This window comes from Neolamprologus multifasciatus, chromosome 6 (genome assembly GCF_963576455.1).
Source record: "Neolamprologus multifasciatus chromosome 6, fNeoMul1.2, whole genome shotgun sequence".
Classification (NCBI taxonomy): domain Eukaryota; kingdom Metazoa; phylum Chordata; class Actinopteri; order Cichliformes; family Cichlidae; genus Neolamprologus; species Neolamprologus multifasciatus.
Window position 1 is genome coordinate 14468506 of NC_140444.1, and position 19045 is coordinate 14487550.

General features: G+C 42.5%; 3 protein-coding genes across 4 annotated transcripts in view; 2 read left to right on the forward strand and 1 right to left on the reverse strand.

Annotated features, from left to right (window-relative positions):
* Window positions 1–2578, forward strand: part of LOC146516652 (inactive rhomboid protein 2-like) — a 32191-nt gene extending 29613 nt beyond the window's left edge. For both annotated transcript variants that reach the window (XM_085163823.1, XM_085163824.1), the window contains exon 18: window positions 170–2578. In XM_085163823.1, coding sequence (XP_085019949.1) covers window positions 170–601 — 432 coding nt within the window. In that variant the 3' untranslated portion in view covers window positions 602–2578. The remainder of the gene's footprint in view (window positions 1–169) is intronic.
* Window positions 2579–3217: 639 nt separating this feature from the next.
* aanat1 (arylalkylamine N-acetyltransferase 1) lies at window positions 3218–7084 on the reverse strand. The gene is made up of 3 exons (XM_085163834.1): window positions 4646–7084; window positions 4102–4256; window positions 3218–3868 (listed from the first exon to the last, which is right to left on the reverse strand). The coding sequence occupies exons 1-3, from the start codon at window positions 4791–4793 to the stop codon at window positions 3563–3565; spliced, it is 609 nt and encodes a 202-aa protein (XP_085019960.1). The 5' UTR covers window positions 4794–7084; the 3' UTR covers window positions 3218–3562.
* A 113-nt stretch (window positions 7085–7197) lies between these two features.
* ube2o (ubiquitin-conjugating enzyme E2O) overlaps window positions 7198–19045 on the forward strand; it is a 51765-nt gene continuing 39917 nt past the window's right edge. Inside the window, exon 1 of the mRNA XM_085163822.1 lies at window positions 7198–7720. Coding sequence (XP_085019948.1) covers window positions 7286–7720 — 435 coding nt within the window. The 5' untranslated portion in view covers window positions 7198–7285. The remainder of the gene's footprint in view (window positions 7721–19045) is intronic.

Here is a 19045-nt window from a genome sequence, read left to right on the forward strand (position 1 = left end):
GTGTAACTTGTTTTTTTCTTTCTCTCTCTCTCTCTCTCTCTCTCTCTCTCTCTCTCTCTCTCTCTCTCTCTCTCTCTCTCTCTCTCTCTCTCTCTCTCTCTCTCTCTCTCTCTCTCTCTCTCTCTCTCTCTCTCTCTCTCTCTCTCTCTCTCTCTCTCTCTCCTGACAGGTGGGTCCAGCGGGGTCTCAGTTTGGGCTCCTCGCTTGCCTCTTTGTTGAGCTGTTTCAGGGTTGGCAGATGCTGGAGAAGCCCTGGAAAGCCTTTTCTAAACTGTCGTGCATCGTGCTCTTCCTCTTCCTGTGCGGCCTTCTGCCGTGGATCGACAACATCGCCCACATCTTCGGTTTCCTCAGCGGCCTGCTGCTCTCGTTTGCCTTTTTGCCCTACGTCACCTTCGGGACATTCGACAAGTACCGGAAACGTATCCTCATCGCCGTCTCGTTATTGGCCTACGTCGGACTGTTCGCTTCCCTCATCGTTTGGTTTTATATTCGCCGAATTAACTTGCACTGGCTGGAGCATCTGACCTGCTTACCGATCACAAACAAGTTTTGTGAAAAATACGACATAGACCACGACATCGAACATGTGGTGAACTAGTCTGGAGGCCACAGATGACATCTAAATTATCAAACTGCCTGTGCTGACGGCCTACTACCAATGATGTGATCAGTCATTTGGGTGGGCACTTTTAAATCTCTCTCTCTCTCTCTCTTTTTTTTTTTTTATTGTTTTCTACTCAAACTCCATGCAACCAGAACTGGATCACTTCCTCCTCAAAAGTCAGCTGACTTTCCTCCTTCCATAAAACATATCCAGTCCTTTTTTAGTCCTCTGTGTCTGGTACAACCTGCAATGTTAATTTGCTAACCGATGAACATAAAAAAGGAAAAGGCACTCAGGACATTAAAACTGCAAAGAGCTGATGGATCCAAAAGATCTACGGAGTGAGAGACTCCTTCAGTGTATATGAAGAGTCGTGTTGAAGTAAAGAAGCCGAGTCAAAGGAGGAGGTTTGAACGACTCTGTCTGACAGTCGTTTCCCTTTAACTCTGTGGACGACGATACCACAGCGGGTCATTGAGCATCTTGTAGCCCATTTCAGATGCTTCCTTGTTTTCGGTAACACTGGATTAACACTACAGACGCCGTCTGCTGCTGTATTTTTTATTTTTTTTATTTTTTTTTTGTATTTGCCCATTGCGCGTATGCACTTGGCATGTTGATAGTCTCCGGAGCAGTGAAATGTTATGCTAAAGTAAATGATGTGATCCAAGTACTAACAGCAGTTAAGGCACGTTTCAGTCTACAGCACCTAGTTGCCTTAAACAGAGGCATTTTACAGAGATGCCTCGTTGTACCTTTGAATACTGCTTGTAATCAACTTTGTAAATAATGACAGACATTTTTTGACCCTCAGCTACCAAAGCAAGTTGTCATGCTGCTTTTATGAGCTCGTGTATGCATGATCTTTTTACAGCCACTTCTCCGTATGCCAATGCCATGAACAAATTTTTACTTGAGCTCTACTTTTTAATCACTATTCGATCGTATTTGTCTGGTAACACAGTGGTGCCTAAACTGTTTGGTTTTTTTTTTCCTTTGTGTTTTTTTTTTTTTTTTTTTTTTTTATTTAATCTGTGAAAAAAAATGGACACAAGAAAACTGTATTTATTTAGCAATGATCTCACGGGCTGCTTTTCTCAGATCAAATTAAGATTTGTACTACATTTCCAACTCTGTGAAACAGTCAGCCTCACGGGACCGCCTCCATGTTTTGCCCAGGTACTGAAACGTTGTTGAAATGCACCGTAAAATGTGTCGTCCTCTCATTTTCACTCGGAAATGTTCTGAAATGATTTCAAACCTGGACAAACTTCTCTGCACACATGCAGCTGATGGCAGATTTGGAAACGACATGTTTCAGAGGCCCGACAGCCTGAAGTGAAACTGATTCCCCATCATGGGTGTTGTTGTTGTTCGGGGTTCTTGTTTGAGTTGACCCGGACTGTTAGTACCACAATATTGACCGTTGTGTGGAGGATTATGTGAGTTTAGTTACTGAGTGATTATGAGATTACGTGAGTTAGTCTATAGGACTGACTGACGGATAATCCTGCGTTTAAGACAACACAAAAGCATCCAGAGTAGGTCTCTTGTTGGATGCTTCAGATGTTTTGAGTTTTTGCCTCACTGTTTTTCGCATTGCTGGAGCCACAGGACTCATACAGACATGCCCTCGTGCATTTGATGGGTAAAGTGTGAACAAAGACATCCACCTCTCTTCTTTTTTTTTTTTTTTTTAAGGAAACCTTTACTGTGCCTTTTGACGTGTGCGCATCTGAATGTTTAACATGAAACACAACAAGCCACTTCCACCATCATGTCTGTATGCAGCAGCTGTACGGCCAGCTGCATGTGCATCGGGACCAAATAATGTCACTTTTTTCCCCCCCTATTTATTGGAACAAAAGGGGAATGCTAAAATTAATTAGAGGAGATGTTCACGGTACTGTTATATGTGAAATTATGTGTATTGAAGCAACCACGTGAAAATACATTACACTGTCAACAATACGTTTGTGAGTAGTTTGATTTCATGTTTTCCCAAACCTGACTGCACTTACTCCCCAGCAATACACCCATCATATGAACTGCTGTAGATGTATGTGGAGAAAAGGAAGACTTATAGAGATCACTTGATTTTTATTTATTTTTTTATAAATCGGTTGCTGTTTTCTTCGGTCAAGAACAAACTTTAAATGTCAGTTTTTCAGACACTTTGGTCCTCAGCAAGCCCAGAAAAATGTAAAAATGAACATCCCCCTTTCATGTTCAGCAGTAATTAAAAATGTAAATAACATATGAAGACAGAGAGGTTAGAAAATAAAATTTTTATTAGAACAAAACAGTGTAAAAATGAGTTTTGTCTTGATTTAAGACTCCGAGGCAAAAATGGTGGCTGTCTACAAGAAAAAATTGACAAGACCATAAAGAAGACAGACTTTTAAAGTGCCACACGTCCGATTTATAAACGGTCAGTCACGGGATCACTGAAGTCTTAATATAAATTGAATGTTAATATTTAGCCTTGCTGATATCCCTCCTTTGTCATTTTAACTGTACAGCTGTTACATATTATTGGAGAATTACTAAAGGAATTAGTTTTATTTAAACTTGTCCTCACTGTTTAAAAAAAAGAAGAAAAGAAATAAATAAAGAAGGCAGCAGTTCTGTTGGACACAATAAATGTCCAGCGTTTATCAAAATAAAGATTTGGGATTTTGGTTTTTGTGTAACAAACTCACTAAAATGCAAATCAAATCTTACTTTCAGGACACTTTTGCAAACCGCTGCTGTCGACATCTGTTTTTGGCTCTCTGCAGACTCCGGGTCAGAATTCACACCTCACTTCCTGCCAAACAAACAGGCTTCACTCACAGACAGCGATGATCACAAACACTCACTGCATCGCTCATCACGTGCCCCCTGTTCCCCGTTTCTCAGGGGTCTTCACCTCCTTTCACAGCTATAGAGAATCCACATCGAGTCTCTGTGTCTTCAGCAGCCACTGTTGCGCCGCATGAAGGCGTGGCCCCTCACGGGGTAGAACATCTCTGTGAAGTTAAGGGGCCCCACTGTGATGTTGCTGGGGCCTAGCACTTTGAAGCCTGACTTCTGGTAGAAGGGGACCAGGAAGTCCTCACACATGAGCACGGCACGGCGGATGTAGGGCAGGCAGCGGAGGTACTGCAGGTAACGCCACATCAGGATGGAGCCTTTTCCCTGCTGGCGGAAGGTCCGGTGGACGGCCAAAACGTGGATGTGAACGGTGGTCCCGTGAGGCTTGTGGAGCGTAAGGGCGTCCTGGAGAGGAAGAGGAGAGCTGTCAGTAGAAGTAAAACATCCTGCTGGGTACCCACAGAAATATTTAAAGCTTAAAAGAGCTAAATGAAGTGCTCAAGTTTAAATTACTCAAGATTTATCACCATCCACTGAATTTTATGCACTTGAAGCGCCTCTCTTAATCTGTGTTGAATCTTTGCTCGACTCTCAACCGGAGATAAATCACTGTCCAGGTGTCTTCCGCTCCGTCTTACCGTGGTAAGCCTCTCCTGGTCCCACAGTGAGCCGATGATAAAAGCCACCAGCCGTCCCTCCTCGAACCAGCCAAGAGACAGCTCAGGACACAGAGTAAGGAAGTGACGCACCTCGTCCAGGTGGAGTGGACACTCACCGGAGACAGAGATGAAAGCTGTGTGAGGAGGAGGAGGAGGAAGAAGATAAGGGTCACGGTTGCCACAATCAGACAGTTTTATTAGTTGTGCAGGATGTTAAAGAAGCTGAGCGTGATGTTCCCTAAATGTACTGACTGCCAAGCACAAGGAAAGTGTACAGGACAGTTAACTGAAGAGAATCTGCCCGTGAATAAAATCAGTGATGGCTCAGGTTTGTAGAGAGCTTTCTATTCAGTCGGAGAACATAAATAAAATCTGTGTTAGCTGAGAATCTCTGCCCGCAGTTTTCTTAAAAGACGCTTCGCGTGCGTAAATCTGCATAAACACGCGCGTCCTCTGAAGAAATTCAGGCAGGTATTTAAAAGCACCGTTGCTCTGTACCGTAAGTTACAAAGAGTCTGCTTACCTTCTCTTTCAATCTCGAACACACTGATGGCATCTTCCGGGCTGAGGGAGCGGAACTCGCTGGCCGGCAGCGTGTGGCGGCGGCCCTGAGGCACCGGAGAGCGCATGTGGAGAGGCTTCAGGAAAGGCACTGCGCTCACCACAGACATAGTCCTGATTATTCCCAGAAAGTTTCGCAGGAAAGCTAAGAGTGCTGCGCTGACAATTTCCTGTCTGACTTCGTGTCAGTCTCTTTTTAAACAACGAGATGAAACTTGTCTGGGTGTCCGTGATCCGCGCGTAACCGTACAGCGAGAGCTGGCACAGACTGAACAGAGAGTGGAGCGCTTCCAGTATTTATACCGTTTGTAATCCTGAAGTGAGCTGTATGGATAAACCCTTTACTCCCCGTGAGTAAACTGGACCATAAACATATTTACAGGAGGGATAATCGTCGTGCCTCCATCAGACCAACCGATTTGGATTTGCTGAGTTCCCACACCAACCTCGTGTTCGCCTTAGGTTTAAGGTTTAAACCTTTAAGTTTCATAAAGTGACGCGACTGGGTTGGAATAAACACAATAACGTAGGTATAGATATTTGGAAAATGATTTTCTGGCTGGTTAATCATCAGAACGTCAGTGATGATTAATGTTGTCACACTGAGGAGATTGCGTGTTTCTTAACTGGGCCAACTTAAGGGCTCGACTTACCACTCTTCATGTGATTTCTCTTAAGGAGACTTTTGTCTATCCATAGCCCCTTTAAGCAGAGTTCACGATTTTTCCATGGGTTATTTTTCCCAGTTCTGTAAGAGGATTAGGCTACAGGATGTGTAGGAGCTTGTTTGTCACCTGGTGGGGTTTTAAGCTCCCTGAAGAATTTATCCTCCCCAAACAAACTTTTACCCTCATGAGATAAAATCATAAAATAATTTACTGCATTTTCTCGCGTTTAGATGGCGTTTCCCATCAAATTAATGCAAACTGACACAGAGAGCAGGATATACAATGCTTAACAAATTTATTAGAACACCACCTAAATGTGAGGGTTATGCCACAGTTACACTAAATTAACAATACTGATGATAAGCAAAATGACTTTTATGTTTGTCTAATAGTAAATTCACCAGTGTGCTTATTTAATGCTAAAATATAATTATTGTTGTCATCCTTGAATTTACAAAAAAAGCTTTTTATTAAGATAACAAATCAAACCTATTTATTTGCAGTGCTGAACAGAAAAATTAGTTTCAGTGGTTGACTTTTGTGCTCATGTTTATAGGTCAGGTGAGGTAATAAATGTAATGTGGACACCTCCTTTTCTGACACTAAACACTTCTATCCCCACGTTCTTCCTAAAAGACAAATTATACATGTTCTTGTTTGCAAAACTGCAACTGTGCTGAAGATGTTGAGACAGTTGCAACAGTGCTGTTCAGCAAAGGAAATATAAAGAATCTGTTATCTGTATTTTCTCCTGTGTCTTTAGGTATGAGACGGTTTTAAATATTGTTAATGCCGTGTTTTTTTCCCCCCCTGTGTTTTTGTAGCTTGTTTTTGGATACAATGTCTTCATCACAAAGACATGCCTGGGTTGGGTTATTTGGTGGCTGTAGGTGTGAATAGTTGTCTTTCTCTACATGTGAATCTTGTGATAAACTAGTAACCTGTTCAAAGTATTCCCTGCCTCTCAATCTGTCTGAGATAGGTAACCCTGAATCAGATAAGTAGAAGAGGATGGAATATTCAAGTCACATCAAGAATATTTCCTGGTTTTCAGTCTTCACAAATTTATAGACCTGTTCCTTTAAAAACAGATTAAACTGTCAGGTATTCTGTCTCCTGTACACTAATGGGGTTTTTACTTTGTAAATGTCTTTGAGAACTTGGAAACTGAGAAGATTATCATACCCCCCCCCCCCCACACACACACACACACAGAAAACAAATCTAAAACAAAACAGATATATCCTTAAAGCAAACAACTGATGTTTAATTATGGGGCACTGAAAATTAATAAACTCAGGCTACTTCAGATGTATTTGGGGTGAAAAGATGTTAAACAATAAATAAAGAAACTTTTTTTATTGTTAACTGACCTGCATGTTTATTTGTATAGCGTTCACTGTGTAACAATATTAAATCATTTAGGTAAGATCCACATAGGATCATGGATCTCATTCTCACACACACACACACACACACACACACACACACACAGAGAGAGAGAGACAGAGAGATATCTTTTTTAACTATCGTGACTTAGGAAAATATAATTTAAAAGGGAACATAACCAAATATAATGAAATTTATAACAATAAATATTAGTAATTTACAGCAGAAAACGAAATGTAACCATTAAAATATTGGCGTAAAATAAAAATGTACACAATTAGAGTAAGTTAGAGAGTCTCCCATCAGCAGATTACGAATCATACTTTACGTACCGCCTGCGGTCTTTCTCGGTGGCTCCTGTTTCTGGCTCTCGGCGCCCCTCAGTGGTGACAGCGGGTACTGCGTGATGACGCTGCCACACTGCGCTTCTTACGTAGCCTGCGTAGCTACGTAAACACGTGCGCTTCGCTGCTTCCAGGTTACAGTTTTTTTTTTATTCCACCGTCATCCTCGCGCTCCAGCATCGCTCCCTGACAACAGCGGCGATGGCGGAGCCCGTAGCATCGGATGCAGCGGCCAAGACAGACGCAGCAGCAGCGGCATCATCACCCACACCGGGCCTCTCTCCCGTAGCCAGCCCGGGCTCTGAGCCTCCTTCCATGGCTCTCTCCCCCACCGCGGACGGCTCACAGCGGCTGCTCTTCTCCCACGACCTGGTCTCCGGACGATATCGCGGCTCAGTCCGGTTTGGCCTCGTACGGATGATCCACGGCGAGGAGGACTTTAACTCAGACTCGGACCTCGACGATGGCGGAGGGAGAGGCGGAGACGGCGGCGGCGGTGGAGGAGGAGGCGGACGAGTACCGTGCGGTTCGGACACTGAGAGCGCCGTGGACACCCCAAGTCGGCCTCTCGGGAGGGGATTTGTCCGCGTCCAGTGGTACCCCGAAGGTGCGAAGCAGGACATCAGGGAGACAAAGGTACCACACAGCTGCTAACGTGCTCACTGTTTACCCCGGCAGTCGGTGGTTATCTCAGCCTGACGTCAGGACTGCTTTGTTTCACCTGCCTGTTGTGGTTTTTCGGAGAGGGGGGTGATCGGCGGACTTGTTACCCAAGCAGTCATCAGCTTCACCTGATCCATCCGACTAAAACCTGCAGCCTAGCTCGCTAATTGGCTAGCATTCAAGCACACAAGCTAACTAGCAGTTTAGCTCGTAGCCTCATGTATCTCAGCTGGTCCCGGCAGGCTGAGCAGGGTTGATCCACCTGACTGCAGCCAGCTCGCTGCTAGTACACCAAACACACACACACACCACTGACTGGACAGGTAGGGGCTTGCACAGGTCCTGTCAGGTGCACCTCCCTGCTTAGACACCTTACACCTATTGATTAGCTCATCCTTGACTCAGTGTAGATCCTCAGCTGGGTGTGACCTGGCCTGAGACCAAGCTTTGTGTGTGATAGAAGATCTCTTATTATTATATAAACATACATATCTGAGTTGAGCCTGATCCCAAGCACCGAGGTCAGACCAGGAGAACGAGGCTGTAATCGTTGTCCTGTCCCCCCTATCAGCTGCAGATGTCTTCCAGCTCAATTACAATTAATGAGTTAGTTGAACAGCAGGGATTTAATTTGAATTTTTTTTTTAAATTTCTTTAGAGCACATTTACTTTTCATTGCGTTTATTATTTACCTTAATTAGTTCAGAACATTGAAACCAAACTCGTGCTGCTTCTTTTGCATCATTGTGAGCATATTTTTGCTTTTTTTTTTTTTATGGCTGCTGGTCATCATTTTAATATTTTAATATAATTTTGATAGTGCAGATGTGCTGAACTGAGAGTTTATAGTCTATGGCTTATAATTTCTAATGCTCCTCTATAGCAGGGTTTTACATATCTAACACTAACAATAATTGCTTCCACCCAATTATCTGCTCGATCTACCTCCATGCCTTGGGGTTCTGTAGTGTCCTTTCTGTCATTTGAAACCAAATCTTGTTGATTACTGTGCTTTGTATTTTCTCTGTCGTTTCAAATGTCGGGAACATTACCCAAGAAGATTTGAATTAGTTTTTTGCATTAGTTCACACAGATCTAGAGACCGGATGGAGAGTGGTTGCTGGAAGTTGCTGTCTGTTGCAAACTGTATGCTGCACCAATAACCTCCTTGTGGTTGCTGCCGTCGCCCGTAGTTTGCATGGAAGGTGTCATCTTGTCCATATTTGCCAACAAACCACTGAGCACTAGTGAAATTTACACTGCTCACCTTTAATGTAAGAGTTGTACCCTACTTCTGAAACCACCACGTTTCAAAAGGCATAACTCTTTACTTTGAAGGCAAACATTAGCTATTAACACACAAGTGTTGCACTCTTCAGTTTCACAGCCACTTGGCGAATAAAGAAGTCAGAGTCTTCTCTGCAAAGGACGAGTGACCACAGCAATCACAAAGAGCTTTTTGGTGCAGCTCCCTGTCTGGGCATAAGCGCCTGGAGATTCAGTTAATTCATAGTTTCAGATCATCTTTAAGGACACTAAACCTAGTGTAGGTTATATTTTTTGGGAGGGGCTGTTAAGTGAAGAGGGTACAAAAAAGGTACAAAGATCAGGGAAGACTGTGCAAATGTCCTCAGGCAGATTTGATATGGGTCAGGTGCTTTACCCATGAGCTAAACCAGCACTCAAGAATTTAGACTCTTGCATCCCAAATGGTACAGTTGACATTATTTCAACTGTAATTAATTACATCACTCGTTGGTGGTGGTTGGACACTGTGAACCTGTATGTTAAAAATTCAGCTGTCATTGTTGATCAGTAGTTTGTTGATACTACCAGTATGGTCAACACTGGGGCGATTATGTGGAGTGCAACCAATATGAATCAATACCTTTTAACTGACATATCAAGGTGATTGATTAAAATTCAGAAGGCTATTGAGGTATGAAATATAGATTTAGACACCTGGACGCCATTCATTTGTTTTGAAGTTTAAAGTCTGCATTTATAAAGTAGACAGCAAATATTTGCAAACTTCTGGCGATTTCTCTGAGTGATTGCAGTCAGTCCAAATCAGACTGCAACAGCTTGTAGAAAGATTGCCACCCATCAGGTAGGTTGAACCCCCATGGGTCGTAATATTCCCAAAGTATTTGTATTTAATGTATTAATTTAATGAAATATTCATATTTGGCGCCCCTGTATTGAAACAATATAACAATGCAAAAATACACTGACACTATGGTGTATTGATATATTTCTTTTCTTTTTTTTCCCTTTTTCTCACTCATAATAATTAATACAGAGTACCACACGAAAGCATGATGCTGGTAACAGTGCCAGACACTTAGATTTTAAGCTCTACAAAAATTGACCAGAGAAATCTAAATGGTCCGTAACACTTTGCCTGTCTGGTGCAGTCAGCTGCTGCCTGTATTTGTCTAAGTGGCCACGCCCTGAACTCCAGCATCCTTTCTTCTTCTTCTTTCAGCTGTTCCCTTTAAGGGTCTCCACATCTGCCTCCACCCTAGCATCCTCTTCTGTCACATCAGCCCTCTGCATATCCTCCTTCACTACATCCATGAAACCTCCTCAACATCCTTTGTCATATATATCCACTATCCCTTCTCTGCACATGGTCCAACCATCTCAGCCCTGCCTCTCTAACCTCTTCTCCAAAACCGTAACCAGAGCCCTCCCTCTGATAGCCTTATTTCTTCTGAGCATCTTCAACTCTGCCACTTCCAGGTTGACTCCCTTTTTTTCTCCTCACAGCCATCTTCGAAACCTTCCCTTTTGCTTTAGCCACTATTCTTCTGTCACAAATCACCTGCGACACTCGTCTCCACCCACTCTACCCTGCCTGCATGCTCTTCTTTACCTCACTGTGCACCGTTCTTAACTCCAGTATTCAAATGGATGAATTGGAAAAAAAAATCAGAGATTAAAACCATTTTTCTCCTGGGCAGTTAACATGCTTTTTTAATGCTGTAAATTTGAACATTCTAACATGGAAGTCTGTAGTGACTGGATTTTGGAGCCAGCCTCAAGGAACAGCAGTGTGGAGCGCTTCAGCATCAGACCTTGAATTCAGTCGAATCTGGACAGCACATATGTGATGTTGGTACAGAAAGTCGCTAACCTGCATCGGTATAAACTACAGTCTCAGCCTTCTAAAACCTCTTGTCAGCTTCAGTTCAGTTAGACATGTAAATTGCTGCGTACATCTTTGTGCAGTTTTACCATTTTACCACCAGATAATGAGGACGTTTTAGCAGGTGCAAACTTTGCAAACCTGTTGTTCTGTGCATCCTCTAAGCTTCTCTGGGGTTCTCCTGGGCTTTGTGGAAAAGGGTCACAGAGTTTAAAGGAGGACAGGCCTGGAACAAGCTCACACAGACTCATTTCAGAGACAGGATGGGACCAGAAGAAGCCTATTTTAGAACCCAGCGCTACCTTGCTTTGTCTTTCCAGTTAAATGAGAAAAGTTCTGGTCTGAGTGTCATTCAGACCTCAATCAGAACAAAGGCAGAACGACGCGCCCCTTAAACAATGACGCTGATGTTTATGCAGCACCATGTCCTCTGTGCCGATGTGCACATGTATGGGTTTCATTGTGTGTCGTATTCGTGATTTCTCCTGTGCTTATCTGCACGCCCAGTCTCAGCAAGCTCATTTTGCATAAATCCTGAGAGTACGGTTTTACATCCTAATCAATCATTCATGATCACATCCTGCAGTATGCAAAGTTGCACATCTTCAAGGTGCTGTTTGCACAAAATTTCAACTTTTTTTTTCTTTTTTTTTTCTGCAGGCGGCACCTCATTTTCACTTCACGTTTTCTCTTAGGAGCGATTAGTGGAGAGAAAAGTGATGCTTAGAGTTACTCTCGGGTTTCATAACGCAGACATTTTCACAGCGAATTAGGATTTTGGACATTGCGACCATTATGTGCAAACTCTAAATGATACAAGGCGATCAGTCTAATGTAGTTTCTTTGTTGCTTCATTTTAGCGCATGAAAGTGAAACCGTTCAAAGTTAAAATGATTGAAATGCTAAACTCTCTGCTTGCACAACGAGGAAGCCTTGCAAAGATTTAAAATGTACACAAACGTAGTGTTGCCAGAAACCGTATGAGATTAAACAAAGTGGTCAGTTTAATGAAGATTTGTCAGCAGGCGCGGTGCCCCATCGAGCAGCCTGGTAGCCACTGGTATTACTTTTGATATAAAAAAACTATCAACGACTATGAGCTTATCTGCATGTTGCAGACTCTTTAAAAACTCCATTTGTGGAACAGCTGCCACACCACACACCCTCCTGACTGACGTTACAACACAGTCCCATTGATTTTTAGTATAACGCACATCGAGGAAGGGACAGTGAAAATGAAACGGCAAGCTTGCTGAGCTTGTGGTGTGAACACGCATCGTGTACGACATGTTCGGTGTTACTTTGTTTATTTAAAAATGCACCAGCGACATCAGTGTACATTTAAATACCCTGCTGTCTCACTGGCTTTAATTTCCCCTTTAGCAGTTTCACCCACACCAATCAGCTATTTGGTGGGGGGGGGGATGTTTCCCTTTTACTTGCCATAGGGCCCCATTTACACATGAAACTGAAAAATAAAAAAGAACAGACATGTTTTATTTGTTATCTACTTAATTTATGGTTTGTTTCATTTCAGCTCACTGCATGGCTTTACTGGATTTTGCAGTTTCGCTCCTCTCCTCTGCTCTCTGTTTCACTGCATTTGTCACGAGCAGAGTAAAAGAAGTAAAGATAACGGAACAGTAAAAGCAGATGGCTGCGCTAAACGTCTAAGAACATCTGTGTTTACTTTTAAGCCTGCCCGATATCTAATATGGTGAAGGGTGGGGACAATATGAGAAGCTGTGCTGCTGATGTTAAAGAGGTTGTCGCGGTTAGAGCGTTAGCAGCTCTCCACGCCGTAAACTTTGAGTCGTTGTGCTATGTCAAGCCAATAAAACCATTCAATCGCACAAGAAAAACAACTGTTGTTATATGATTTAATTTATGATTACTTTTATGTGATTGTCAGTAGGGATGGGTATCGTTTAGGTTTTATCCGATACCGGTGCCAAACCGGTACTTTTGAAACGGTGCCGGTGCTTAAACGGTGCCCAAACCGGTGCTTAAAGAATGGAAAACACAAAATTGGTCCAAAAACCTCTCATGTTCAGCTGTTTTTTTGTAAAAAGATAACAATGTTAGTCTTTTCTGCAGGTATAGGGCATATATGGTATCACTCTGGGCTGGAAGCAGTGCTTAAACAATGGAAAAAACACAAACTTTGTCCAAAAACCTCTCATGTTTAGCTGTTTTCCACTTTTTCTTCGGTCATTTTAGCCTTTTTGGCCAGGGTGAAGGGAGTATCTGCCATCAAACAAGAAGACAGCCGCATGTAGCTATGATGGTGTTTGCTAGTTCACGTTACATGCATTAATTTAATAACGCGGTTAGCTTACTCAACGTAAATTACACACGAACAACATTAAGCTACTCACGCAGAGAAGAACGGCTGCTGCTGCCATCATCATTTCTGCTACACTGGCAGGGCTAGGTTCATCGGATTTAAAGTGTGACCTCCTTTGACAGTATCAGCTTAAAGCACTTGTTGCAGGCTGCTGAGTTTGCATCTTTTGCTGTGAAGTACAGCCAGACTTTTGACCGCTTTGCCTTGGGCATTTTTAATCTGTAGCTCTGCTCTAAAAGAACGTACGTACCTGGACCCGCCTACTATCCTCGAAACGTAAAATGATTGGCTAGAATCTAAAGTGTATCATTCCATACCAGTTGGTGGCGGTAATGCACCTTTCAGTTGTTTGCCAACCGCCAATAGAAATGTAAGGAAGAAGAAAGTGTATCACAGCTCAGGAAAAAAAAGCACCGAAATAAAGCACCGAAATGCGCGCTGCTTTTCGGTCTGGTTACTACCGTTTATGTCAGAACCGGTGCCATGATGGCACCGGATACCGGTACCCATCCCTAATTGTCAGTTTATGTATCACTCACAGATGTTAAATTACTGTATTTTTCGGACCATAAGGCGCACCGGATTATAAGGGGCATTAAGTGAAACAAAGCGGTCAGATAAGTCAAACTTTACTAAACTCATTAAACTTGCTTCCTCCACTTCCGTACCATTGATTAATTAATGTGGAATTCTCTGGCAGCTGCTCTATTCCCATGTTGTTGCAGTATATTAATGACTAACCTTGTATTGTGGATGGATTATCTCAGTTGTTTACTGCATCCTGCCATGCGATTGCATTTGTCCCCAACCATTGGATCGAGTGGAAAAAAGTTAGCGTTCATCTTCTAGCTTCACTGTGTTTGTTATGCTAACATAGCTGTGACGCTGGCAATCTCGTAGCACATCATTATATACCAGCTAGCCCAACTTCAGTAACCCTAAAAAGTCACTGCTGTTTAGTTTTCGGTCTTCATTTATGTTGTACGTGATAGCAGAGCTGTACGTTTTAATTTTTTCAGAAATCTCTCAGTCAGAACATGCTATATCATGTTTAGGTGGAAACTAGCGAGCTAACTTCCTGCTAACTTTTAACTCTGTTAAATGTAATAAATTCTGTTTTCATGGGTGCCTGGATGTTAAACTTAATTGTTACAGCTGGTAAAGCAGCAACACTGATCATTTTATTACAGATGAAAGAATTTAGACAGTTTTTAACTCTCAAAGATGCGGCAGTGTTCGTTCGACTTCAGGTCCTGAAGCGGACGGAGTTTTGGACCCAAATTACTCCGCGAGGCTCCTGATTACGGTAGCTCCAACAATCCATCAAGCGGTGCGGCTTCATAGCTTACCAAAGTCGTACGAAAACATTTGGTACAGATTTTTGTACCACATAAAATCGGTTCGAGGTCAGTAAGCACAACCAGAATTCATACATAAGGAAAATTAAAGGATTTTAAGTGCCTCATAGAGCGGAAAATACGGTATGTCCTAAAACATAACAATAGCAATAATTGACCTAAATAATGGAGGACCTCATCTTCCGTGTTGTCAAACCTATGACACCATATACCAACTTTACATACCTGACCACATCACCACCACCAGGCGGTGCTTTTTGAGTGTTCCCGCCAAGACCCTCTCTCTGTACATGTCGGAAGACACAAACTCTACTGGCGATTACAGTTTTTGGTCTCCTGACCAAGCAAACAGAGCTGGGATGTTCAGTATCGTGCTTGAATCTGTCATGTTACCTTGAAAATCAGCAGGAAATTCCAACAAACTGCACTCCAGCAGCTCTGGGAAATGTAAGCAATGGATGTTGATGTATCCATTTCTCAAGAGCACCAACCAAAACTTGTGCTTTCTGATCTTTGGTGACTTTTAATTCAGGTAGGTGGAATTGTTCTCTCTGAGAAAGGAAATGGCATTTCCCTTTTCGTGGCGCTAAAACGTCATACGATGGAGTCTGCTTCCACTTCCAGACAGCGTGCTGAATTTTTGTCATGGGTCATTAATTAACATCAGCCCATCATGCTCAGACCAACCTCACTGAAATAGTGAATTACACCATGAGAAAGTGAATTTAAAAAAAAAAAATTAAAATGTTGACTGCAAATGAGACATGCTGACAGTTTAGTCCCAGGTGGCTGTTATGGTAATGTGCAGGCTTTTTCTGTACCCTGGGAATGGTTTCATCCCACCTTCTGCTCTCAGAGTCAGTTGAATTGTCAGGGCTTTCTTGGCGTGCTGTCATATGATGAGCTCCCACTTTCGCTGCTCTTGCCCGTTACAATGCCCTCGAGTTAGCAGCATTATGCATTCATTAAGGTTCACTGCTCTGAATACAAATCAGACTGATCTGATTTGTGATTAATAAATTCCACTCGGCTGCTCGCAGTGCTTGACCCCACGGTGAAATGAGGAAATAAAACATTAGCATTTTGTCGCTTATGCTAAGCCATTATCGTTATGTTGCAACTGAAACAGGAAGTTCTGGATCAATAGACATAAATAAATCCCGGTGAATAGGGAGACTCCAGGTCTTACTGCATTTATTTTGCCTTTCATCGTGCTGGAAGGTTTTTCTTTTTCTTTTTTTTTTTTTTTGTTTGTTTTAGAGGCACTGCTGAGCAAGTTATTTAGGGAAGCTTGATGCTGCGTTTATATGGGAACCTTTTCTTTGGCTTGTCCTTCAACTTAAAGTGCTTTCAAATTACTGAATAGTTTTGGTAGACTTGTGACTTGCACACAGAACCTTTTGGCAGCTGTAGCAGTCTGTCTGTGCAGGTTTCTTCTGTTTGGTCTACGGGGGGAACAGTTCTGCAGTTTTGTACCACTACTCCAATTTCCCTGTACCACAGTGGCCATGTTGTGCTGTTAAAACATGCCAGTCTGGTGAAACCTGGAATTTTGAAAAATCGTGCAGGTCCTGAGTGAATAGCAATTTTTAACAAAGTACATAAAAAGGAATAAGTGTACATATCCCAACATACAGTACATTCAAGCATGTTTAGCATGGGTTCAAGCCTGATCATGTAGAGCTTAGTTTCTAATTAACAACATTTAAAATTTTGTATCTCACTGGAAAAGATCTTCTGATCTGACTCCTGGTACTCCTACTAGTTGCTGGATGGAAGAAAATGCAAATGTATAAGAGAAATCTTGGTTACATAAGCTATTTGTTTTTTGTTTTGTTTTTTGATAATGACTATTTTGTTATTAGGAAATCATGAACACCCCTACAAGGGCGGGGGTTATATTCACTGTATGCTATCCTTAGCATGGAAACAGTGATGGCAGCCATCAGTCTGTTTGTCTCTCAGGCTTATAGTTTAACAAATTCTTTTGTGAACAACAGGTTTATTGCTCTTGTTTGCAGCAGATGGGGGGGGGGATCCATCAAAATTTCAAGTGGGAGGAAGAGCTGAATGCTGTAACCGCGGGGTGACTCCCATCTGTCAACCTGGCCCTCCACCCTGCCCCCATCCATCCAGCTACACAAGTGTGGTCAACCCCCCCAGCTGACCTACACAATAGAAACATGTCTTTCCCGGGTGGGCTGACTGCTGATTTACACTCGGGCCACTGCACCACACGGTTTTCTTTCACCTCTTATCCATCTTCTGGTCATGATTACATACATTGCTTTTAGTCCCATCGAGCCCTCGCCTCTTCAAAAGCATTTTAGCTGCAGCGCTGCCGAGCACTTGAAGAGATCATCTTACTGCTGAAATGCGTTTAAAACACGAGGTCGGGCTGTATTTTTATTTTTTTATTTCTGGTTCTTCTGTTAAACACATGGAGGCTAAACAAAGTGACTGTAAATCGATCACTGAGGACAGTATTTCAAGAAATGCACTGAGTAATCTGACCGAGTAGAATAGGTGTGATTAGCTTTAGGGGTGGGAATTAGCAATGTAATGATACAAATGATACGAACAGTCATTACATGGCAAGCAAGCAGTAATGTTTGTGGCTAAAAATGACGCCAGTGGTGGAGGTCTGAATGAGAGGGTCCATTTCTAGTCTTTACCACAGTTCTATCACTTTATAACAGCTGTACGAAGAGGCTTGAAATTTTATTCCTGAGGTGTGGCTGCTCTGACTGACAGGTCGATGGACAGCCTGTGTATGTTTGGCTTCACCTCTGCTTATTCAAGTTACCAAACTTGTGGTGCATTTTTAGCTCAGTGATCTAACGATAACATGGCTTGCATTCATAGACTGTATATAAAGGATGGCTCTAACTAAAGGGTCTGAAAAGTGGAGATAATGCAAAGTGTCTTACATTTGCATCTTTCCTAAGCAGGCCAGCAGAGAACGACTCCTGTGGTTGCAGAAAGGGGTTTGTGTGGATGCCTCCCTGTTTGTTTCTTACATAGCCAAAAATGACTCTGTTGGATTACACAAATATTTTAAGTCCAGTCTGACTGCAAGACGATCGCCCAATACATCGCAGTACACACAAAGGAAGAATTGAGTGTTCATTCACTTTGCTGTGGTGTCAGCCTGCGTGTGTCGTCCTTATTGATTAAGCTTGATTAGTTGATAAAGCAGCAAACACAGTTACTGTCTGGTCTGAGCGGATGATATTAATCACATTGCTTATCTCCACTTGTTTAGTCTGCTCAGCTTGTTTAAAACCTAAATCATTTATCCTGCCAGTTCCTCTGCGTTTAACCTGCCGCAATTCAAGTTGTATTTAATCAAACGATTTTGTTTTTAAAAATGAAAAAGGTAGGATTAGTAGAATTTGATTAAGTCCTTCAGAGCTGTGGTCTTATGTCTTTTAAAGGTCACCTGAGTGTTGCCGATTGTCAAAACAGCTACTCGGATGTCGCACACTGCTCCAGCACTAATACCCATCAGATGACTGTATGCATCCGTCAGTGCAGTTTGCTCAGAAGCCACCCGCAGGTGCTCGTGGTAGGCTGGCAGACGTTGGTGTAATCTGGGACACGAAGCTGTTGCCAAGGCCCGCCCAACGGTGCTTTGGAGCCCAGAGCCTTGGTTATGGTTTGTGCAGGTGCCAGGCAGGCCCAGGGAAACAAACAGACGAGGGGCAGGGCACCAGCCACCGTACTGTACGCTTCCTCGAAGAACTGTGAAGCGCTGCACTGCAGCTGCTCATCACACCTGAAGAAATCCTCCTAAAATTGCATAAAGTTCTTTTTCTTTAATGCTGACTGTACATGCTGCAGCAGGTAGCTGCAAAAGTCTGTGAATAGTGGATGCAAACATCTGTTTTGTGTTCATCCCTCAAGAAAATGTTCAGGTTAAAGTCATTTATTTGTCTTCTTGGAGATGGTTTCTGACTGGTAAAACACGAGCTTCACGACTAGAACAGTTATGCAGTGTTTAGACCAATTTTTATTGGATCAGGAGAAAATCTGAAAATGTTGCTCGTGAACATTAAATCATGTTTAGTCGACTTGCTGTCTTGTTTGAATTGTTCGAGGAAAAATAGAGCAGAAACTACTCTTTTTTTTTTTTTTTTTTTTTTTTTTTTTCCTCATTGAAACTGTCATTTTGTGCGTTACTGTCACACTAAAGTAGTTTAAGTTTATTACGTTTATTCATAAGCACATTTTAAAATGAACAACAAAGTGCTGTGCATGCTGCAGGAAAGACAACTTAACTGTATGAAAAAAGGGGGAAGAAAATAGGAAAAACTTCTAACCAGTTTTAAATAAAATGCAAATAAGTCCGTGTACTATTGCACCGAAACGTCAAAAATAAATAGACTCGAAGCAATAACTTTGAGGACTCCTCGGCTGCTGTTTTCAACCATCAGTTACCC

Bases quoted from the DNA above. Each gene is read 5' to 3' on its own strand.
- aanat1 (XM_085163834.1), bottom strand. From the start codon at position 4,793: ATGTCTGTGGTGAGCGCAGTGCCTTTCCTGAAGCCTCTCCACATGCGC. The intron at 4,257-4,645 runs GTAAGCAGACTC...CTCCTCACACAG, and splicing joins GTTCGAGATTGAAAGAGAAG to CTTTCATCTCTGTCTCCGGT. The intron at 3,869-4,101 runs GTAAGACGGAGC...CTTCCTCTCCAG, and splicing joins ACCAGGAGAGGCTTACCACG to GACGCCCTTACGCTCCACAA.